Source organism: Sinohyriopsis cumingii, chromosome 16, assembly GCF_028554795.1.
Source record: "Sinohyriopsis cumingii isolate HCF-2022 chromosome 16, ASM2855479v2, whole genome shotgun sequence".
NCBI lineage: Eukaryota > Metazoa > Mollusca > Bivalvia > Unionida > Unionidae > Sinohyriopsis > Sinohyriopsis cumingii.
Genome location: NC_142976.1, coordinates 68,643,878 through 68,669,858, shown reverse-complemented (window position 1 = coordinate 68,669,858; position 25,981 = coordinate 68,643,878). Strand labels below are relative to the sequence as shown.

General features: G+C 33.6%; 1 protein-coding gene across 1 annotated transcript in view; it reads right to left on the bottom strand.

The window, feature by feature from the left end:
* The window catches only part of LOC149780726 (WD repeat-containing protein 88-like), a 42,702-nt gene continuing 16,721 nt past the window's right edge, over positions 1-25,981 (bottom strand). Inside the window, exons 6-11 of the mRNA XM_089937777.1 lie at positions 25,568-25,681; positions 23,986-24,056; positions 15,817-15,899; positions 12,527-12,595; positions 8,781-8,873; positions 1-4,806 (exon numbers count right to left, since the gene is read on the bottom strand). Of these exons, the coding sequence (XP_089793903.1) occupies positions 4,675-4,806; positions 8,781-8,873; positions 12,527-12,595; positions 15,817-15,899; positions 23,986-24,056; positions 25,568-25,681 (562 nt within the window). The 3' untranslated portion in view covers positions 1-4,674. The remainder of the gene's footprint in view (positions 4,807-8,780; positions 8,874-12,526; positions 12,596-15,816; positions 15,900-23,985; positions 24,057-25,567; positions 25,682-25,981) is intronic.

Here is a 25,981-nt window from a genome sequence, read left to right as displayed (position 1 = left end):
TTATTTTTCAATATTTCAAGGTATTATTCAAATAATTTATATACAATATATACTTGTACACAAGATATCACAGTCTGTCATGTGACATTAGATAGTCGCACAGAAGTCATGGATATGTAGGCAAATATTTACACAACCTGAAAGACAAGGAAATGCCAATAATGTTCCTTATGTATACAGTATGGTCACTATACAGTCTAGAACTTTAATGAGATGGTCACTATTGAACCTTGATAAGACAGTCACTGGTACTTTGATGGAATGGTCACTGGAACTTTGATGGGACAATCACTTTGGAACTTTCATGGAACAATTACAGTGGAACTTTCATTGGACATGGTAACCTCTTTCCCATGGATCTTGAGGAAAAGATTATCACTAAGGAATTTGTGTTTTAAAAACAACTCCCATCAAATTTCTATGGCAAGCACAATGTATGTAAAAGTTATGTGAAATTATTGTTAATACAAGTATGTAAAATTAAGTCAAGCGTATGATCTCACAACACAAATACATGTAATATTATATATCATACACACCTGTATCTAATGAAAGCACATAAAAAAAACAGAATTTAATAAATTCTTTCAAATACAGAATTTTAAAAAAATGTTAATTCCACAGATAAAGGGAATAATTATAGTTGTTCTCAGATCTGCAATAATTGTTTCTAGAACATATTTCAAAAGCACACATAAGTTATACACACCTGAATAACATACATTACAAAAGAAGTCTCAACAGTGTATAACAACAAATTAATCATGGCAATAGAAATCTGAAACTGTACTAAACTACTGTGCAGTACTTAATTATAATGAAATTTTGCAAAACTCCATAGCATGAATATTCTGGTTGTATATATATGTATTATGGCGCTTGTCATTATAAGCCAATTTAAAGTCACTGTAATCTTTGTTGCCAATCATGCAAATATATAACTTTAACAGAAAATACTTTAAGGAGTTGATGTTAGGTTCTGACCTCCAGATCTATGTGTACTAATTTAAAAGGCGCTAAAATACTATGGACTTGTCAATTATATCGTATAGTAATGTTAAGATATATATATATATATATATATATATATATATATATATATATATATATATATATATATATATATATATATAATTGCATACATAAAAACCTTGCAATTTTAGATACAGCAAAATTTGCAGAAGATCATGTTTCCCAGAGAATACTTATGTGATAAAATTAACAACAAAAAGTACCCTTCTCCACAACCTCTCTAATCTAACAATCGCAGAAAAGATGAAAATGTTGTTTTTCTCATCTACACCAATTTTATGAGCTAAATTCTTCCCGAGGCACATATCTTCCTGAGATCTCAGAGTTCACTAAACATATTACCCACTTAAATTATGAGGCGCTTGAATAGTTTATATCCTTTTTCTTTGGCTTCACTTGAACAAAGAGGTCTTGGTGGGCTTCGTGGCACCTCTCCATCTGCTTTAAGTAGTGTCTGAGAGCATGGACTCAAGTCCTGCATAGCAGAGCTATCAGAAAGCACATTATACTGAACTTGCTACATCTCTTTTTGTTCTTAAAAGTTTTTCTCAGTACTGTGGAGCAGATTTCTTCCGACCATGACTCAAAAATATTGTATGACTCATCTGTGTCCTTCATGGTTTTAAATTTCTTGCCTTTAATGCATATATTAAGATCATGAATCGTATTCTGACAATACAAAATAGCAACAAACATCAGGGGAAAAAAGTCCATAACAGTTAAAACATTCACATTATTATCAAAAACAATTGCAAAAAGTAATGACTGCAACATGCAGCAAATACAGTGGAACCCCGCTATAGCGCGATAATTGGGGTCCACAAAATTGGATCGCGTTAATAACGTGGTAGCGTTAATGCGGGGTTTTACAGTATTGTACTTTTTCAGAGAACAACTCACTGCATTCATGTCTAACGTATATATGATGAATAGGGTATCAACACCGTTTACAATCGTTCCGTCATGGCATTCAATTCATCTATAATGCATGTAATTCCATCGAAAAATGGCACACAGACTTACAATATTCAATATTTTTTCCCACATCATTGTGTCTGAATTCAACGACTAAAATATAGCATGAACAGAGCATCAACACCATTTACTTGCCGTCTGATATTGTACTGTCGGGGCTTGAAATTAATCCATAAAATATGAAATTCCATTGCAAAAATTGCATACATATGTAAACTATTCAATATTTTTTTCACACATCATTATGTGTCTGAATTCAATGGGAAAAATTAACAGCAAAATTAAAGATGCATGTTTACGGTTCATTACGTTCCAGGGTCTATGAATGGTGTCGGTACAAATTTCATACTGCTAAAGTTTTCTCATATGCGTTTCTGTGTACATTTATCCACTGCAAATTTCCAATAATTAACGCTTGTACGCTTATTTATTTGAATGACTACAACAAGAATAATTACCTATCAACACATGCTTTCAGTGTGCATATAACTTTTACTTCAGATATTGAAAGAAACGTGTGAACAGTACTAAACTAATCATTGCGCAAAGTGCAGAGAATGACTTGCGTTTGTGAACTTGCTGCCCCATAATGGTAAAATATTTTTATAAAAAAATAGGAAATTAATAACGAGTTCATAAACAAACACCATACCCATGTAAAACCTGGGAACTAAGTACAGTAAGCCTGCAATGATCACGATTCACTTTTATAAAAAAATTTCAAGCTGAACACATGTACAATTTCATACCCTTTCAATTTCCAGCTAATAAAGTGGACATTATTTACTAGTCAACTGATTGCGTCTAATAAGACCGCCAAGCCCAGAAAACATGTTGGCGGCTTTTGTTTTTTGATGTTTATTAAATTGTGACAATCTTTTATCAACCACTGCATTGGCTGCTGCTTGTTTGTGTACGCAGTTAAAGAAGAAACACATGTCGGCTATTGTTTGAGCAATGACTGTATACAGAATTAATTGAAGACAATCACAAAGGCGACTTACTGGCTTTACTCATGGATCAGAAACAAGCAACATTTCCGATAATATTTATTTTGGCATAACACTTCAAGAACCTGGTGAAATTGTTAAATTTCAGAAGCCAAGCCACGATCGTATCATATTTGAATTCATACTCAAACTCTTCCCAAAATGATAATAAATGTTTTACACACTATTTCTCATACTTTAAAAAAAAAAGTATTTTCTCAGGTACGAATAAATTACACGTACATTATTTAAAATTTCAGGAACCACGGTACAATCGTATTCTATATCGCATTATACTCGAATTCATACACAATCTCTTCCCCAAAATGATAATAATTTTTTTGTTGTGCAAAGCGCAGAGAACGAATTGCGTTTGTGAACTTGTGTTTCCATAACGGTAAAATATTTTTTAAATAAAAAAAATAGGAAATTAATAACGAGTTCATAAATAAACCCCATACACATGTAAAACCCAATAACTAAGTGCAGAAGGCCTGCAATGGCCACGAGTCACTTTTATAAAAAAAATTTTTTAAAGCTGAACGCATGTACAATTTCATACCCTTTAAATTTCCAGCTAATAAAGCGGATATTTTTTTACTAGTCAACTGATTGCGTCTAATAACACCGCCAAGCCCAGCATACATGTTGGCGGCTTTTGTTTTTTTATGTTTATTGTGAGAATCATTTATCAACCACCGCATTGTCTGATGCTTGGTTGTGTATGCAGTTAAAGAAGAAACACATGTTGGCTATTGTTTGAGCAACGATTGTATACAGAATTAATTGAAGATAATCACAAGGACAACTTACTGATTTTACTCATGAACCAATAATAAATAGCATTTCCGAAAATGTTTATTTTGGCATAACACTTCGAGAACCTGGTGATATTGTTAAATTTCAGATACTATGCCACGATCATATTATATTAAAATTCATATGTGAACTCTTCCCCAGAATGATAATAAACGTTTTACACACTATTTCTCGTACTTTAAAAAAAAAAAATCCCGGTACGAGAAAAATACACATACATGTATTTAAAATTTCAGGAACCACGCCATGATCATATTAAGTTCAAATTCATATGCGATCTCTTCCCCATAAAAATAATAATTTGTGTATACATTGTTTCATGTACTTTGGAAAAAATGTTTTTTTCATGTGTGAATGAGTACAAGAAATTTTGGGAGCCACACCATGACCGTGTTATATCCGAATTCGCATTATAGCAGGGCGCGTTATAGTGGGGTTGCACTGTACTTCTACTCTCAATACTATACTGACTCAGTCTATGAATTATTAAAAACCCTTGGATTCTGAGTGGCACAGGGATACTTATAACTGGTCAGGGGAGGTAATAGGCAAGAGTATCTTCCTTGTGTCTAAACTGCATATAGAACAGAGGAAAAGGAAATTTTTGTCTTGTTGTGATTGCAAGATTGAAGAAGTAATGGAGCTTCATTCCTAATGTTGATGTGATTGGGTAATGTACTCGAAGGTGAAATTTCTTTTGATACATAATCTTGAAAAATTAGAAAATTGCCTTTGAAACTCTTGCCAAATTGACAAGATACCAGTCACATGCAATACAGATTTAAAATATATATAACTGATACTTTCAATGTAAATGATAATTGGCAAAATGTGATAAAAAATGTCACTACTATGGACCCTAAAGGTTTTCATTGCTAGTAATAGAAACCATGGTATGCTCAGCTGCTTGTAGTCGGCAAAACACGCATATTGTAAGATCTCGAAAATTTTCCAGTTGAGCCATTGAGAAGGGCTTCCCACAATTTTGGCACTGAAAAAATAAGAACAAAAATCTGTTTACAAAATCAGCCAATTTATTATGAAGAGATTTCTAGAGATAGTTTCGCTAAATCTGCTAGCACTAAACATGGTTTGCATAATGAGAATACGTTTGAGAAGATATCCATAGAGATGCTGCCAGATGTTTGTTTATGAGGAGGAGGTTCCCAACATCAACTTTTCAGGGAAGGTTGGTTTGAGGAGGGAAGATGGAATTATGGCTAGCAGGAGGCTAAGTAGAAAACTTTTTTTAAGGCCAAAGGTTCCAAGATACTAGTCAATTTATGAATCACTACATTCTGCACTTTTTGTAGTTGGTATCAAACAATCCAATCCCCTTGATGTGTTTTAATGACCACATCTTCCCTAAGAAATCACTTATCTTATGTTTTGACCTGGCTATTACTGATTCTAGAAATTTAATTCATGGCTCATCAATGGATATATTTAACTCTCTAGGACATAACTCAATCAAAACCTGTTGAGAGTTTCTGCATAAATCATACCAGACATTGGTCATACAAGTGCATGCATGCCAACACTCCATCTATTTAAATACAGAAGTTATGACTCTATTATTGTTATAGGGTTTAATGCCATTTTTCAGCATAAGAGAGGCTATACATGGTGGCCAGTATTAATGGTGGATGAAGAACCCGGAAAAACACCAGAAAGAACCACCGACCCACAAGAAGCTACCGGCAAGCTTTCTCACATATCAACATTGGCCAAGCCCAAGACTCGAACCCACACAGACAGAGATAAGATGTCAATCAATGATCCATGACAGAAAGCGCTTTAGTCCACTCTGCCACTCGGGGCCCCTATGACTCTATGGTCTTAAACTAATTTACAGAAAAGAATAAAAACAAAAAATTTAGTAATATTTAATGAAAAATTTATTTCCCAAGAACATAAAGTCAAAATTTAAAAGTAACTTACACTTATTTGAATTAAATCCCAAATAGTCATAAAAGTTCTATCCAAATCTAAAAGTACAAAGTGTTCCAAATGAATTTCAATGGCATTCTAAATGAATTCCAGTCATGAATGGGCTGATGTGCCAATAGTCTTAAAAGTGATGATGTGCTAAATCTTGATGTATCACAATGATATAACCCAGAACATCTTTAAATGAATTCAAAAATAATCTCAAAATAGTGATTTAGTACAAAAGGTCAAAGAGCACTTTGTAATTCAAATGAATGATTTAAATAAATAAATCCTATAAAGTTATAACTGAACACAACTAAAATACTGATTCCATTATGTAGATGTTAAGATAGGAATGAATAATTCTGATGTAACAACCTTAACGTAAAATACTTAAGATACAATAAATAACCATTGTGAGGGTCAAATGTTCATTTCTAGAATATAATAAGTTGTGAACACGATCATGTCTTTAAATTAAATTTTAATAAAGAATATGACCAACATCAGGCAGACCATAATTTTCAGGGGAAAACCAATGTCTTGAACTCAGATCCAAGTAAACATGTTTTAAAAAATGATATTAGTCAGGTACTCCTATCCTCAGTTATGGACAATGGTCAACCACACAACATAAATTAAATATACATAATACAGATCAATTGAGATTATCAACAACCAAAAATAAGCCTGCTATTTCATAAACATCTAGTATGATTTTTAAAAAAAGTACAGTAAATTCAAGGAACCATGGGTCATCTGAATGATATGTCCCCCATTTTGGATTTTATTGACTCTCATTCATTTTTGCAAGAATGACATGATCCAAAAAACTTGCAGCAACCCTCTAAACAGCGTGTTTGAAATACTGCCAGAATGTTTTATAACGTGAAAATGCATAGCTCATATGGAAGAATTTAAAACCATATACAATTCCATTTTAGCTCAGAAATAATTTTTTATCAATATTGTACTTACTTATACTAACAAAATGTTTTGACTGAAAATCTTTATTATTTAAAAGAACAAACATAAGCTGCAAAGGGAACAATGACAATAAATAAATGATCGTTTCAATTTATAATTTAGGGTCAATAAATTACAACTGATTCAATGCACAGAATAAATAATAAGGTTTCTATGGAACATGTTGTGTTGCTGATGTCTTCATGTTGACATGACATAATTAGGATGATACAGCATTTTGCTTAAGTTAGCAAGGCAGGATACCAAAGCATTTCAAGTGCAAACTTTCTCAATGTAGCATTACTGTACCAAAGTTCCAGTTAAAAAAAACAATTGACATAGAGACTGAAGGACTTTGAAAACTTTTATACAAAATGATAAACTTGCTGATGGTGTAGCCATTATTGCAACTGCAGGCATGACAGAAAGAAACCATACTATCTTAGGGTATCAATGTTAGCCATATAGTAATTATGTGCTAAGTTTTAATTTAATACAGCAACTGAAGTTGAAGATATATGACTCCAAAATCTGTAAAACAAGATGTTACTAATGACAACTCCACCATTACTGTCATTCCCAGCTGGAAAAGATATACATCATTTCCTCATTATAAGGCTATTCAGTATACACAGTTCCTTTCATTTGGTCAGTATGGTAATTCATTATATACATTTCCTTTCAAATTGTCAGTATCGTAATGTATTATAGCCAGTTCCTTTTATAAGGTTAGTATTGTAACTTTTTTATACACAGTTCCTTTCATATGATTAACATGGTAATTCATAATTCATTATACACAGTTCCTTTAGTACTGTTAGTATGGTAATTAATTATACCCAGTTCCTTTCATATGTTCAGTATGGTAATTATACCCAGTTACTTTCATATGGTCAGTATGATAATTCATTATACTGTTACTGTTAGGCTCTTACAAAAGTAACAAGAAAATAGTGGAAACAACAAGATTTGTAAAATTTAACAAATAATTTTTTTCCCAAAATACCAAGGTAAAAATGAGAAACAGAACTAACGATTTTTTTATCCTTGTCCAAAAATTAATTTAGAGCACTAGTATTTCCAGGGAAAACAAACCTGAACTCCAAATAAATTGAAGAAAACAAATTAGCCCAAAACTGGTCACAACATAAAACTCTTCAAGTGTTAAGGCAAGAATGACAATTCTTTCTCAAAACATTAGTAATAAATCTAACTACAATGCAAAACAGATTCCCGAATGGCGGTCAAGAGTTCATCCTTTTGGGAAAACCAAACTTTTGTTACAATAAACACATGTTATTTGTCACATACTCCAGATATGACCTTGAATCCACTTTACGAAACTTACTCTGAGAAAGAATAAGAAAAAAAGTTGTTTACTACAACTCTTACTGGTTCTGAATCAAGTTCAGGAACAAGGTCAGCATTAGGTACAATATTTTTATTATTAGCTGTTTACTTTGAAGAAAGAAATAAAATGTCAGAACTGAACAAAATCAAATCCAGTAAACAAAGTTACATCACAATACCATGTAATGGAATAAAAAAAATTTAAACTAACAAACAATTAAATTAAATCAAATATAAATTAAATCCAATATACATAACAATACCCAGTTCCTTTCACATGGTCAGTATGGTAATTCATTAGACCCAGTTCCTTTCATATGGTCAGTATGGTACTGTACCCATTTCATTTCATGTGGTCAGTATGGTAAGTTATTATACCTAGTTCCTTTCATACAGTCTGTATGGTAATGAATCCCATTTATAAAATTTTATTTGAAATTTAGTTTATTGAAAGGCAGTTTCACTATAAGGCGGTACTAATATTGCTTTCATAGACAGTGTTATAATGAGGGAGTAATGTACCCATGTCTTTGCATGCACAAATGAAAGAAAAAGTAGACAGCAGGGAATGACTTTTATTCTGACACAATTATCAATTAAGTTTATAAATTTACTAGAGTTTAACAAATTGAATACCAATTTAAATTACTTGAAAAGCGGACATGTCATCATAATAACTGATAGATTTTTCTAAAATATTGTTCCAAGAACTTTTACCTTTATAATTTTAAGACCTACAGCCTTTCTTTTCTCCAAAACAACTGGAATTTTGTCTGAATCTTCTATGTTCCACATGCGAATTGTGTGATCCTTGCATGAACAAAAAGAAAGTGGAAACATTATTAGCATGACTAGACAGACTGTGAAAACATTTATGACAAAAAAGAATTCTACTGAATGCATTTTCTCACAAATTCTACTAGTGCATTATGTAAGATTTTCATGGAGGAACAGCTAATAGCAAAATAGTGACATATTAGACATACTTGATTGTAAGGAAGGTAAACCACTCAGACCCTGGTCTGCTGGCGCATTATGCTGTTTGTTCATGCTGATGTCTAGCACTGGGGAATCATGCACAGACATGCAGCCTATGTCCCACCCAGTCACATTATCCTGACACCAGGCTGACCAGTCCTAACACTAACCTCTTAATGCTCAGTGGCAAACAATGCAGCTGTTAGTAGCGTTTCTACAAGTTTTTGGCATGACTTGGCTGGGGATCAAACCCACGATCTCCCGCATCTGAGGCAGATGTAAACCACCAGGCCACTGGAGCGGTCAACTTATATGTGAATAAATATGGTACTCAATGAAGCATGAAAGGCAGGTCACTCTGACTTTTGTTTCCTGTAATAAGTCATAGCCTCCATGATGAGTGTACTCACTGACAAGTTTCATCAGCGTAAATGCAACAGAGAAACTGGGCTTAATGTTGAAACTTACACTGACATTTATGTCAAACAATAGTGACATCATCATCTCAAAGTGATACCTATGACCCTCCTATTCTTCACAAAAATTTCTTGTTTGAGATCAGTATGAACTTCCTAGAATAATGCTTATATAGCCACATATTCAATAAGTCCTTTGTTAACTTGTATAACCACAAACTCAGTAAATCCAAAACTACCTTGTATAACCACATCCTCAAGATGTACCATGCAACCTTATATAATGACATACTCAGTAAGTCCAATACTACCTTATATAACCACAAACTCAATATGTCCAACACTACTTTATATAATGACATACTCAATATGTACCATGCTACCTTATACAGTGACATACTCAATAAGTACTATGCTAACTTATATAACCACAAACTCAGTAAGTCCAATACTACCTTATATAACCACAAACTCAATATTTACCATGTAACCTTACATAATGACATACTTAATAAGTCCTATGATAACTCAGTAAGTCCAATACCACCTTGCATAAACACATATTCAATATGTACCATGCTACCTTATACAGTGACATTCTCAATAAATCCTTTGCTAACTTGTATAGCCACAAACCCAGTAAGTCCAATACTTATAGGTTAATGCATTTGTTTGGGAAAAAATGAACAAGTTTTTCTGATGGAAATACTGCATGACCATGGGAGTGCAGTATATCCATCCGACAAAACAAGTTTCATATTTTCCCATACAAATGCAGTAACCTTTTTATTATATGTTCATTTTCTTATTCTACATAAGGCATAATTATATAAACAAAAATACACTACAAGAAACAAAGTAAATGAATGTATGCCATATTCCAAAATAAATACACAGGTGCAGATTCATCATTACACAACAACAACATTATTAAAGCGCACATAACTCAGCCCAGATAAATTTGAACTTAGCCGTGTGCTAGACACAACTTTCGAAGAAAATGGCATATCCAGTTAACACTGAAATTTGGAGTCATATTTTGAATGAATATGCATTGCAACAACTTTTCCATTTGATCTGGAATGAATAGATTTTGTTTTTTTTTGTCAATTCTATGAAATTTTGTGATTATGGACTGGATTTATATGTGACAATTCCACATGAAATACATTGAAGAAGTGAGGGAGAAGCGTGTTGACATCTGCAAATGTGTTTCTGTTTCTGTCACTGAATGTTTGAAATCATAATGTGGGAAAAATATGAAGTCTTTCAATTGCAATTATCAAAAATATGTTTTGGAATTTAATGCTTATTTCATTTTGAGTACAGTAAGGAGGATGTAATTGCTCTTGGAATATATTTGAAATTACAGTACAATTTTGAAATGTGTAATCAAGATTGAGAACATATGACATGGCTCATGTAATTTGGATTTGCAGAACTAAAAAAAGTACATTTTGAGGAAATTCAGGATGAAAAACTCTAAGTATATCTTATGCCATTCTTATTACCAGCTAAAGAAGACAAGTTTATGCCTTGTCACTTGCATGTTATTTGTAAGGACCCTGTCTGGCATCTACTGTATAGCTATCCTAAATCTGAAACACTGTATCAAAAAAGGTTAATGCGGACTGTGTCAAAGCAGCTGGTATGTGGCAGTCCATGTAACATCTGCTTTAGTTCATTCAGAAACAAATTTAATCAACCAAAATGTAACATGAGTGTACCTGATTGGTTTACAAATCAAAAGTGCTGGCATCTGTGTCCATTTTTTGTTTACAATAGAAAGTAGTTCCTTTATGCACATGAATGCAATATGAATCGAACGCGAGTTCAATACTGTAAAATATTGCACGATTCCAACAATGTAAAGTTAACAGAGAAAAAAATGAGCATATAATAATACCTAATATAACCACATACTCAATATGTACCATGCTACCTTATATAGCCACATACTCAATAAGTCCTATGCTAACTCGTATAACCACAAACTCAGTAAGTCCAATACCACCTTGCATAAACACATACTCATTATGTCCCATGCTACCTTATATAATGACATACTCAGTAAATCCCATGTTAACTTATATAACTACCAATGCTACTTCATATAACTACATATTCAATGAGCCTTATGCTATCTTATATTAAGTTCCATGCTACCATATACAACCACATACTCAATATGTCCTACGCTACCTTGTGAATAACAATGGCAAATACATGACTTTGTTGAAGATTGATATTTACCATTCTAAAATTTGATGCAGAAAAGTAAAGGTAATTAGGTAATACTGGTAAACTGCTAAGTACTGAATTCTAGAAACAAATTATTTGTTTAATTCACAACATAAGAAAAATAAGCATTACAGATCTTGATTGGATACTCCAAATATGATTTTTTATGACTTATTTTACAACCTGAATGTGGAAAATACAAAAAGAACCCTGTGGACATCATTAAACTTGGATGGACTGCAACTAAATTTCATCTCAAAAGGAACGAGCAGACATCCTTCAAGTCTGCTGAAAATATACTTCACCAAATTCAACATGACAACTACATGTCTTGATAACAAAAGAGCTCAATTATTTTGAACGAGTAAATGAATTTAAATTTCTGTTGAAAATCAAAACTTAAATTTGCTCACTTGCTCAAAATAATTGTGCTCTCATAGACTCAAACTGTCAAGGTTTAGAGTTAATATTTTTTAAATGATGTGTTTCCTTATGTTTATACTATTACAGCCTTCAAATGATCTTTTGAAGTAGCCAGCTCAAATTTGAAAATTACATGGCTGAGTCACTGTAACTATATATCTAAATTACTACAATATTGTCAAAGTATATGGCTTTAATATTACAATTTATAAGAGTAGAAGGTTTTGAACTAAATGTTAATAAGCACACTTTTCTTGTCAGAAAGTTTTTTCCTGCCATATTGAAAGCATGTTTAAAAATAACAATGGTGCACATCCTTACAACATGGGACATTTACAGCTAGAACATCTTGTCTTGTTGTAAATCTTGTCATTTTCCAAAATAAAAAATGACTTTATTTAGTACCTTTGAACATGAAAGAAGCCAGGAGTCATCTTTATTGAAACAGACATCCTCCACCCAGTCAGTATGACCCTGGAAAATTAAGACAAAAAGTTAAGTATAGTCAAATTTGCTCTAAATGTTTGTCACCTCTGTTTCACATTCTAATCTGTTTTACCATATATATCATTGAAAAAATAACCTTAGCGGCCTTCTGTCTGATACAGCTATTTTTTTACTCCGAAGAGGTGGCTACACTAACTTTCACTGTATCTGGCTAAATTTCATATACATTTACAAATACCTTAATTTGTCTATGTTGAGAGCTCTCTACTCAGAAAGTACATTTTCTCACTCAATGTGACTATACTGAATAAAGCATGTAACATCAGTTCTTGACACTAATTTCATCCCATAGAATTGTGTGGTAACAAGACATAAAATATGCCAAGTGGCAAGTTCATAAAAAAAGCATATCTTCTAGTTGGTCTTGAGTAGCTGCCTCCCTCACACAAAGTATGCTGGGATCAAGACGTGTGGTTAGAAATGGATATTTCCATGCAAATCAGACCAAGCAAAATGTGCACTTGTTATGTTCAATACATTACTATGAAAACTATTGAAAAAAGTGATGTTCAAAATTTTATATTATTTTTATTACAGAAGAGTAAAAAAATTTCACATGCAGTGTATTTCACACATACAGGTTTAAAAATGTCAAAGACATCTACTCTTCTGACTTGTGAAAAAAGGCAATTCCTGAAAAATTCCAATCAATGGGCATAAAGTGAATTCACTATGTTTTTCTCTTACAACATAATAAAACAAATGAAGGCCAATCATTTCTTGGTTTACTGTGAAACATGATGATAATTAATACAAAGATAACCAAATGCCTCTCAGGAACTGCAAATTAGAAATGATGATAATTAATACAAAGATAACCAAGTGTCTCTGAGGAACTGTAAGTCAGAAATGATGATAATTAATACAAAGATAACCAAATGTCTCTCAGGAACTGCAAATCAGAAATGATGATAATTAATACCTTAACTACAGCCATTGTGCAGCCCTGCTGCTGCTAAGTGTACCATATCAGCTGCTGAGACAAATAAGGCTGGTTTCCATGCTGAATACTAGAGCATAATACTGTCTGACTACAGAAACTGACAGCAACCCACCCACCCCATGGATTATATTTATTTTCAATATTTCATTCATTATTGCTGGATTTCAATCAAATAAAAAAAAACTTGCCTTGTGTGGTGTCTATTATCTACTTCCACCTGGATATATACCTACATCCCATCATGCATGAATCCCACAAAATAAATCCAAGATTTACAGATGTACATATAAAATATTAATGAAATAACACTCTAACTGCAGTGTTATAAGTGGTCCAAGCTCAAAAGTTAAACCATCAAAATCATTGATCTCAAACACAGCAATCACATCACTCCATTGTGCAAGTAGAACTATGATCTCCTTGGTATCTGATTCAAAATCATTGGCATCTGGTGTTGAAATTGGAATAACATCAATATATAATCTAATTTCTAAGACTGATCCATTAAATTCTTCCATATACCTGCTTGAAATCCTTAAAACTCACTCATATCTGAATCAAACTACAGATTTGTTTATCTCAACTACACGTTTCATAAAACATGGAAAAGCCCTTGCTATGTGTCAAAATTTAACTGACCACATTTTAAACTTTTATCCATTATGTTGAGTAAACTATCCTCTCATTGGTTAGGATAATCAAACATATGTAAACTGTGGTACTTTCAACCAATCAATGTTTAGTTAACATAACGATTAATACAAAGATAACCAAAGTTCTCTCAGGAACTGCAGATCAGAAATGATGATAATTAATACAAAGATGACCAAAGTTCTTGCAGGAAATTATACATGATTCACAGTACTCAGCTGTCATAAACTAATGATTGTCAAAATTAAAGTGTTTTCTTGACAACATAAAAATGACCATTAACTCCATCCAATATTGACATATTTCAGTCTAACAAATATCATTCCAGAAATTAAAGATAAGACTATTTCTCCCTTTTAACTGCTGAGCGTTGAAGCCATGTCAATAATTTTTTTTTAGCAATAACGAAATTTTCAAATTAGCTGATATGGCAGCCACATTAGATGTAAGATCTGCACTATTTTTATTGAGGACAAACTAGACATCATCTTTTGGTGAAATTCCATGTGAGTATAGCCATGTATTGAGGGAATAGTTATATTTTCAGGAAGGCTACCATGGTGGTCCTATTAGAATATCAGAGCAGCTAAAATTTCATTTAGGGCCAATTTAAAAAGTCTGTTGATGAAAACCCCATGTTGTAAAGTAGCTATAACATTTTCAAAATGGCTGCTCTTTTAGATTTGCACCATTTGGATAATTAATAGGCACCATTTTTGGTTTGGAGCAGCAAGACATCAATAGAAGTCTTTTAGTCAAAACCCCATGTCAAGATAAGCTTTCCTTAAGGAGGAACAGCAATAACAAGGTTTTCAACATGGTTGCCATTGTGGCTACAATGGACATTAGATCAGCTACATTTTGATTTAGGACCAACTAAACATTATAATAAGTCATGCAATGAAAACCCAGTATCAATATGGCTTTCCATTCCTCTCAAGCAGTGATATGGTTTTCAAGATGGCTGCTGTGGTGGTCATATTGGGCATCAGATTGGCACCATTTGCACCATTTGCAGTCAGGACCAACTAGACAAAAATGACTGTTCATTCAAGAGTAGTAATGATAACAAGATTTGCAAGAGGGCCACTGTGGCAGCCATATATGATGTCCAAGTGGCACCACATTCATTTAGAACCAACTAGACCATGAGATCATCTCACCTTTGTCTGCATGGGTTTGAGTCTCAGGCCCAGCCAATGTGGGTACATGAAAAAGCTTGCCAGTAGCTTCTCATGGGTTGGTGGTTCTTCCCAGGGTTCTTTCTCCATCATTTATACTGGCTACCATGTATAGCCTATCCTGTGATGAAAAATGGCAACAAACCCTATAACAACAACAAAAATAACTAGACCATGGGATCAATGTGTGTAAAGTGTCACAGCAATCTGCCAAGTCATTTAGAAGGAGTAACGATAACAAAATTAGTGCTATCAGACAGATGGACAGAAATAAGATGATGAATAATAGACAACAAAACCATCTCATAACCTCTTCTAGTCTATGGCCAGTAGACCTAAAAGGCACAACAAAAATCCAATTAAATACTCGTTTAAAAAAAATAATTTAAGAAAAGCTCTTGCTTAAATTCTACCTGAAGCTTTACTTTCTCTACCATGTTGTCAACATCCCAAACTACAATGTTTTGGTCATAGGAACCACTCACCATCATCTGACCTGAAAAAGGGAGATAATCAACATGAAACTCCAATTAGAACAACCTTACTGCAATGAAGGTGTTATGTATAGCTTTATTTTTGTAACTCCTGGTACATGATTTTTATCTAATTTGGTAATTTTTAATCATGGCTGTAAATAGCATAGAATATCTTTAGATTTTGCCTACGTGACCAGAGTCTGGTAAGAGTGTAAAATGACACTGGATTTATAAACAGATGCATTCATATATGTTGACAATTGATAATAATAATAATGACTTAATGATGACTCTGGATGAATTTCTCATTGGTTGATGGGATTTTAATGGTTCTAGAATTCAGTAACTTTCCATTGATTTGGTAGGTCACATCAATAGGCATGTTCAAGACAAAATGAGTAGTAAACTCTCTCATGTGGGGTATATTGTGCAAAATAGTCAAAATAGACGGTATATATAAGGAGAGAACTGAGCAATCAGATTAATTCCTATTATGGAGTCATCCTTATTTTTCATGTTCCTGTTGTAAGTCTGCAGATGTGTTTTATGTTGTACTTAGGTATTATTCTAGAGGAAAAACATTTGGTTGGACTGTTCAGTGGAAATAGAAAGTTCTCATTATTTGGATTATAATATTATTTGGGGACTGTTGTGAATTTTCAAAGGAGTTCTGGATGGAAAGTCATTCTTTTGGACTTTCATAAAACTTTATCAGGATTCTCTTGAATTCACTTCATAATACTATTAAGTTCCTTTCACATTTTCATTTATAACTTTGATAATTAAATTATTTGTTAAGTTTTACAACACTTGTTGGTTTTGCTTCTTTCTGTTACTTAGTTTATGACCATAGAGTTGTAACACATCATTTTCAATTAATATTATAAAAGTATTCTACTAATCTTATTATAATTGGTATTATTACATCAATTTTGATTAAGTCTCCTTTCACTTAATTACTCTGTTCCAAGCTGTATTTCAGAACATTTAATATGCAGATTTATTTATCAAAATCTGTTTCTCATGGATACATTTAATATGGCAGTTTGTCTTTAAGTAACTTGTTACTAATTTCACATACAAAACCTATAGGTTGCTATAAATAGGTATTTAAAACACAACTGCAAATCTAAAAGCTCAAAGTTTGCCTATAGGTATTTAAAACACTACTGTCTATCTAACAGTTTATAGGTTATCTATAGGTATTCAAAACACTATGGCCTATCTAACAGATTACAGGTTGCCTATAGGTATTCAAAACACTATGGCCTATCTAACAGATTACAGGTTGCCTATAGGTATTCAAAACACTACTGCCTGTCTAACAGTCTGTAACAAGATAACTGGGTTGGATTTTGGATTTATAACAGAACACTTTTGATGGTGATACAAATACAATGTCTAATGATGAATGACTTCAATGAGAAAAGAATTATGATTAATATGTGTGTGTATAAGATCCTAATATTGGACAAATTAGCATAATCCGCATGAACCTAATACTGCAACAAATGAAAGTACAAATAAATGACCTTTCACAGTACAAAGACAAGAATAAATGATTCACTAATTTCACATGACAAAAAATGATGAGTTTTACACAAATAGTAAAATGAATTCACTCAAATAGTGAAAAATGAGGTATTTTACTCAAATAGTAAAATGATGAAAACAAAGGGACAGATATACAAAATATCTTTACAATTCAAAAACACTAGGTATTACAAACCCAAAATTAGCCCACAGCTAAAAGATTACATGCATGGAGTTAAACACTCTGCCACCAGCACACTTGGCGACCAGTCACACTGGTCAATCAAGTAGTCAGTATTCCAGGTAGTCACAGACAACCATGCCTCATCACCTGCTACTCTACCAGCAACACTGTTCACTCAGCTCTACAGCTGCTATGGTTCAGCTTTACAGCTGCTATGGTCAACTTCTATGGTTAGCTCTACAGCTGGTACCATGTCAACTCCGATCAGCTCTACAGCTGAAGATGTGCAAGTCTTTAAGTGGACCACTCACTGACAAGACGTTCCATAATGTGAAGATTTAGTCTTACCATGAGGCATTTATACATAGACGATGCAGTCATACATCATCTGTGTGCTGGAAGTATTCAGTTTTTGCAATCGAAAGCACTTCACACATGTGGCATTGGATGAACCAAACACACTGTTTCGAAATATTGTACAATATACATAAATCACCCTTGGGTATCACTATACACAAAAAAAAAATGAAACCCGGGTACATGTATTTAATAAATAAAGGGATTCAAACAATTCTGTGACACAGTTTATAGGTTGCCTATAGGTATTCAAAACACTACTGATTCTGTTGAACTGTAATCAAGTTTTCTAATTTCAAACAAAATGTTTTGGCAGAAGTTACTCATTTTCACTGTAATTTGGCAGAAGTTACCCATTTTCACTGTAATAAGGCAGAAGTTACCCATTTTCACTGTAATAAGGCAGCAGTTACCCATTTCACTGTAATTTGGCAAAAGTTACCCATTTTCACTGTAACTTGGCAGAAGTTACCCATTTTCACTGTAACTTGGCAGAAGTTACCCATTTTCACTGTAATAAGGCAGAAGATCCCCATTTTCACTGTAATTTGGCAGAAGTTACCCATTATCACTGTAACTTGGCAGAAGTTACCCATTTTCACTGTAACTTGGCAGAAGTTACCCATTTTCACTGTAATTTGGCAGAAGTTACCCATTTTCACTGTAATAAGGCAGAAGTTACCCATTTTCACTGTAATAAGGCAGCAGTTACCCATTTCACTGTAATTTGGCAAAAGTTACCCATTTTCACTGTAACTTGGCAGAAGTTACCCATTTTCACTGTAACTTGGCAGAAGTTACCCATTTTCACTGTAATAAGGCAGAAGATCCCCATTTTCACTGTAATTTGGCAGAAGTTACCCATTATCACTGTAACTTGGCAGAAGTTACCCATTTTCACTGTAACTTGGCAGAAGTTACCCATTTTCACTGTAATAAGGCAGAAGTTACCCATTTTCACTGTAATAAGGCAGCAGTTACCCATTTTCACTGTAACTTAGCAGAAGTTACCCATTTTCACTGTAATTTGGCAGAAGTTACCCATTTTCACTGTAACTTGGCAAAAGTTACCCATTTTCACTGTAATAAGGCAGAAGATCCCCATTTTCACTGTAATTTGGCAGAAGTTACCCATTTTCACTGTAATAAGGCAGAAGTTACCCATTTTCACTGTAACTTGGCAGAAGTTACCCATTTTCACTGTAATAAGGCAGCAGTTACCCATTTTCACTGTAATTTGGCAAAAGTTACCCATTTTCACTGTAACTTGGCAGAAGTTACCCATTTTCACTGTAACTTGGCAGAAGTTACCCATTTTCACTGTAATAAGGCAGAAGATCCCCATTTTCACTGTAATTTGGCAGAAGTTACCCATTATCACTGTAACTTGGCAGAAGTTACCCATTTTCACTGTAACTTGGCAGAAGTTACCCATTTTCACTGTAATAAGGCAGAAGTTACCCATTTTCACTGTAATAAGGCAGCAGTTACCCATTTTCACTATAATAAGGCAAAAGTTACCCATTTTCACCATAATAAGGCAGAAGTTACCAATTATCACTGTAACTTAGCAGAAGTTACCCATTTTCACTGTAATTTGGCAGAAGTTACCCATTTTCACTGTAATTTGGCAGAAGTTACCCATTTTCACTGTAACTTGGCAAAAGTTACCCATTTTCACTGTAATAAGGCAGAAGATCCCCATTTTCACTGTAATTTGGCAGAAGTTACCCATTTTCACTGTAATAAGGCAGAAGTTACCCATTTTCACTGTAATTTGGCAGAAGTTACTCATTTTCACTGTAATAAGGCAGAAGTTACCCATTTTCACTGTAATAAGGCAGAAGTTACCCATTTTCACTGTAACTTGGCAGAAGTTACCCATTTTCACTGTAACATGGCAGAAGTTACCCATTTTCACCATAATAAGGCAGAAGTTACCAATTATCACTGTAACTTGGCAGAAGTTACCCATTTTCACTATAATAAGGCAAAAGTTACCCATTTTCACCATAATAAGGCAGAAGTTACCAATTATCACTGTAACTTGGCAGAAGTTACCCATTTTCACTATAATAAGGCAGAAGTTACCCATTTTCACTGTAATAAGGCAGCAGTTACCCATTTTCACCGTAATAAGGCAGAAGTTACCAATTATCACTGTAACTTGGCAGAAGTTACCCATTTTCACTATAATAAGGCAGAAGTTACCCATTATCACTGTAACTTGGCAGAAGTTACCCATTTTCACTGTAACATGGCAGAAGTTACCCATTTTCACCATAATAAGGCAGAAGTTACCAATTATCACTGTAACTTGGCAGAAGTTACCCATTTTCACTATAATAAGGCAAAAGTTACCCATTTTCACCATAATAAGGCAGAAGTTACCAATTATCACTGTAACTTGGCAGAAGTTACCCATTTTCACTATAATAAGGCAAAAGTTACCCATTTTCACCATAATAAGGCAAAAATCACCCATAATAAGGCAGAAGTTACCAATTATCACTGTAACTTGGCAGAAGTTACCCATTTTCACTGTAACTTGGCAGAAGTTACCCATTTTCACTGTAACTTGGCAAAAGTTACCCATTTTCACCATAATAAGGCAGAAGTTACCCATTTTCACCATAATAAGGCAGAAGTTACCCATTTTCACTGTAATAAGGCAGCAGTTACCCATTTTCACTGTAATAAGGCAGAAGTTACCCATTTTCACTGTAATTTGGCAGAAGTTACTCATTTTCACTGTAATAAGGCAGAAGTTACCCATTTTCACTGTAACTTGGCAGAAGTTACCCATTTTCACTGTAACTTGGAAGAAGTTACCCATTTTCACTGTAACTTGGCAGAAGTTACCCATTTTCACTGTAATTTGGCAGAAGTTACCCATTTTCACCATAATAAGGCAGAAGTTACCCATTATCACTGTAACTTGGCAGAAGTTACCCATTTTCACTGTAACTTGGCAGAAGTTACCCATTTTCACTGTAATAAGGCAGAAGTTACCCATTTTCACTGTAATAAGGCAGAAGTTACCCATTTTCACTGTAACTTGGCAGAAGTTACCCATTTTCACTGTAATTTGGCAGAAGTTACCCATTTTCACTGTAACTTGGCAAAAGTTACCCATTTTCACTGTAATAAGGCAGCAATTCCCCATTTTCACTGTAACTTGGCAGAAGTTACCCATTTTCACTGTAATTTGGCAGAAGTTACCCATTTTCACTGTAATAAGGCAGCAGTTACCCATTTTCACTGTAATTTGGCAGAAGTTACCCATTTTCACTGTAATAAGGCAGAAGTTACCCATTTTCACTGTAACTTGGCAGAAGTTACCCATTTTCACTATAATAAGGCAGAAGTTACCAATTATCACTGTAACTTGGCAGAAGTTACCCGTTATCACTGTAACTTGGCAGAAGTTACCCATTTTCACTGTAACTTGGCAGAAGTTACCCATTTTCACTGTAATAAGGCAGAAGTTACCCATTTTCACTGTAAATAAGGCAGCATATGCCTAAAAGCTCATTAACAATATGATGAAACAGTGCTTACCTGTCAAGAAGAGGGTATGGGACAAAAATGAGGATACACACTTATTCAAATTACCATTTTGCTAATCATATGAACACTACTTATGGCTATCTTCTGAGTGTTATATATGATTGTTAAACAGTTCATTTCAGAGGCAAAATTAAATGGATGTAGAACATGATCAAGTCAAAGTGACCAAAGTTCTCACAAGAACTACAAATCAGAAATGATCTATAGTTCTATGCTATCAGAAGCTAACTTGGTATAAATCAAATAATGATCTTCAAAATAAAAGTGGTGTGTTTTTAGATGGCTGAGTTCACAGTACTTTCAATGTGGCTTGGCTGAGAGTGTCTATAAATACCAAAGCAGACAACGAATAAAGGATGGATTTGAAACCTCTATTAACAATGACATATACATGGGCATATTTTCAAGAGTAAAAAATAGCTGTACATTTTTTATACAGTAAAACCATTAAGAAGAGATATGAGTTCAATCCCTCTTCATTACAGTCAGGGTCATTTGATATAGAAAAAACTTGTCTATAAAGGCCAGTGATGGTTCGTTTCATGTGTTACTAACAATAGCAACATATGGCTTCTTTTTATTCTTTTTTTTATCATTAAAGGACTCTAATATAAGCCAGCAGTCTTTAAATCTCAGTAAGCTGAACATAAGAATAAGCAAAATATTGTCTGAGGCATAAACTGCTGTTTCTAAGCCTATCTATACATGCTGGCTACACAAAAAGTCAGTCCTCTGTTTCACTGTTATAATTATGTAAGTTGCCAATTAGTAGTGAAATTAGTGTTCTGTCCAGTGCACAAAACTAAGATCAGTGACTTCTTAAAAGACGACGATTTATTTTGTGGAATTAAAGATTGGGCATGATATAGTAATCTTGCACGGAAAATAAGTTCGAGAAAGAACAAGATGTAAAATGTATATTATGGTTTTGTTGGATAATGCTATAACCTAAATATGTGTATAACATTATCAGAATAATACATGTAATAATAATAATAATAATAATAACAATAATGATGATCATAATGATCATACTGGTACTTGGTGCATGGTATTTGCTCAAAACCAAACTTGAAAGGTGAACCCTCGTACAGAAGCCACCTGTGTACAAAGGTCAGCTTTGCCTTTTCCCATAGGTGGCTGCTGTAGACTATATATAGTAAATATTTGATAAGAAAATAGTCTGTGGCATAAAATATCTGGAAAACTTGAAAGAATTATATAATGTATGCTTTTCCAATTTAGCAGTGATAATGAATATAATCATGTTATCTTAATGATGCAAAACTTTACAAATTGATCTTGACTTATAGTTCAAATATGTCTTTTTTCTATGAAGACATTGATTCTCTTTCACTCTTTACAAACAAATGTATACATGATATGAATTAGATATACTGCAAATCACTCAATTTTTATGAATCTTTAATTTCAGCATATTAGTAACATAAAATTGCACTGAATTACCAACGAACAAAATTATAGATTTCCTTGACCTTGGACAAAGATATACAACTGTACCAGTTCCAGGTAAGACAGAAACAGAATGTGGTCACTTTATTCCAACACAAGGGTGCATAATATGAACTGATGCTGGTTTTGAATGAGGTTAAGATAAAATCAAAGACATAATTTCAATCAGAACATTTCTTTAAAGTCCATCTGCTTTCTTGTTAGTAATTCCTATTTAGTCTAACTTGGTACTAATAAACAGTGTTTCCTAATATCTAACTCTGCTTACAAGCTTCATAAATGATTACTCTTTGTACTTGTGGTCACCTACATTTAAATCATACAAAACTTTTTGGCACAAAGTTTTAGCAAACACAAAACATAAGCTACAATATCACAGCCTCTACCAATATTTGGATAGGTTAGGGATATGAAGTGGTCCAATAGTTATATATGGAGCAATAAAATTATAGTCCAAGTTACCAAGTAGTATGTGTCTTTTCATAGAAAACATGAATATATATAATGACACCTGAACTTTTTTCTGTCTGTGTGTCATAATCATCCAATCCAATGTTCTGTTCAAAATAGTGGCCTATTTTTTGACGATCTTATGCTTCAATAGTTTAGAGGGCACTGAGTCATATTTGTTAACATCTGGGGGGGGGGCTGGCATAAATTGAGTAGACCAAAGTCTGAATAGTACTGTGCATTGTTACCAATGTGGGCAAAAGTATTGAAAACCCCATCTGAGTGTGAATTACTGATGGATTTAGGATCAAATTAGTACATTGCTGATGAAGGAAAGTAGTATCAACTTTAGTATCAACAAAATATTATCAAAAATTAGACCGCATACTAAATTCTCCAAAATAGTATACCTCTCAACATTTTACGACTGCCAGCAATTGGCAGCTAAAGAGGTTTATAAGGCTGGCTTTCCCTGGTACTTTCGAGGATGGCTTAATTTCAAATTTTAAGTTATGTTACAGAAATAAATGTGAAAGTACCATCATTGCTGAATCTGCAACAGCTCACTGAACCCTCATGGGACCCATGCAGTGTGGTTGGACCTTTAGACCTGAAAAGTGGGAATAGAATCACTTATTTAATGGGATGTGGGGAAATTTCATCCACATGCCAGTATTACAGAAGTACAGTGACATTTATCTACTAAGCTTTAACAGAATTGTACATTTTGCACTATTTTCACAGTGTAAACATTGTCAAAAATAAAAAATGGAAAACCTCTGAGGCAGTAATAGTGCATAAGAATATTTTAAGATTGGGTATGTATTTAGCAAATCAAAAGTAAAGGATGCTTAACATATTTGTAAGAACTTTTTATAACTTGGTTGGTAGGGCATCCAACTTGTACTTAGCAGGTAACAAGTTTTGGTCTATTCTCTATCAAGCTTTTTTAAATAAAAACTTTAAATCAATATCCCTTGCTTTCTGCATAAATATATTAGACAGATCTATGTATGGGATCAATATTCAGCATAAATATATTTTAGTATTTGGAAAAGTGCTACAAAAACATTTTTCTGACACAATATATAATGCAAACTTTTAAATGCCTTATGAGTTTTATGTCTAAGTAACTCCCTGAGGGAGAAAGGGTCCATGTAAAATTTAGACAGGTCCAGGACATAGAGCTAACCTGGTCTTAGATGCCACTTTAAATAATAATATTAATAATAATAATAAGGAAGACTTTGTATAGCGCCTAATCTTTAGAAGTTCTAAGCGCTTTACAACATTAGACAACATCTATAAGATAAAAAACATATAATGATATGATTACAAAAACAAACACCATGAAATTAGAAAACAAAAAAAACATGCTGAGAATATTTAAGGTTGGAAACATTATTAGGTCTTTAAGTTTGTTCTTGCAGTCAAAATAAGTTCGTTTTGTGCGCACTCTTTAATGGGATCACTGTGTCTTTGTGGCTGATCACTGTGTCTTTGTGTCTAAGTTCAGTGGGCAATTCATTCCACGTTGCTGGGCCCTGGTGTGCAAAAGAACGCTGTCCATACGACTTTGTTTTCATAGTGGGAATAATGAGTATATGATTGTCAGAAGAGGAGCGTAAGTATCTTGCTGGTGTGAACACATGGGTGAGGTCGGATAGGCAAGTTGTACTAGAGTCCGACTTTGAAACGTAGCACAGAGAAAAAAAATTGTGTTTGATTCTGGATCGAATGGATAACCAGTGTAGGGTACAGAGCAGCGGGGAGGTGTGCTCTGATCGTGGTACTCTAAGTATGATCCAAGCAGCTGTGTTTTGAACTTTGTGAAGTTTCTGGAGCAGATATTGAGATAAACCAGACAGAACGGAGTTATAATAGTCCAGTCTTGAAAGTACTAATGAACACACAAGTGTTTTAGTGGCATCAACTGAAAGATATTTGCAAATTGAGCTGATGCGTCTCAGCTCAAGATAAGCAGCCTTGCATATGTTCATGACATGTTGGTGCAATGTGAGAGTACTGTCCAGAGTAACACCTAGGTTAAATACAGAGCATTATTTGTAACAGTTGTTGTTGTTATTTTTGTAACTATTGTATGGTTTAACATGTCTTTACCTGTATGTCCCTGTAGCTATATCCCACACCTGGATGTTTTTATCCCAAGAAGCAGTTGCAAATTTCCTCTCATCTGGGCTGAAGTCACAGTCAGCAACAACATTGATGTGACCTCTACAAGATAAATATGTACTTTTTATATTCTTTGTTTTATTTGCTTATATCATTCCAAGCATTAAACAATAGCAAGATTACTTCAGCTATTTTTTGAGAAGCACTTTGTTTATAATTTCTGAATCCTGGATATTGTTAGGCTTTTGGTTTTAGATAAACACTAAATTACATTTAACTGGAGACTTAGTTTTTTTTTCAGCTCTAAAGTAACACATGAGAGATCTGACTTTGTAAAACATGTATGCCTTGATGTAATCCAAGCCTACAAACATATAACAGAATGTGTGAAATTGCCATACT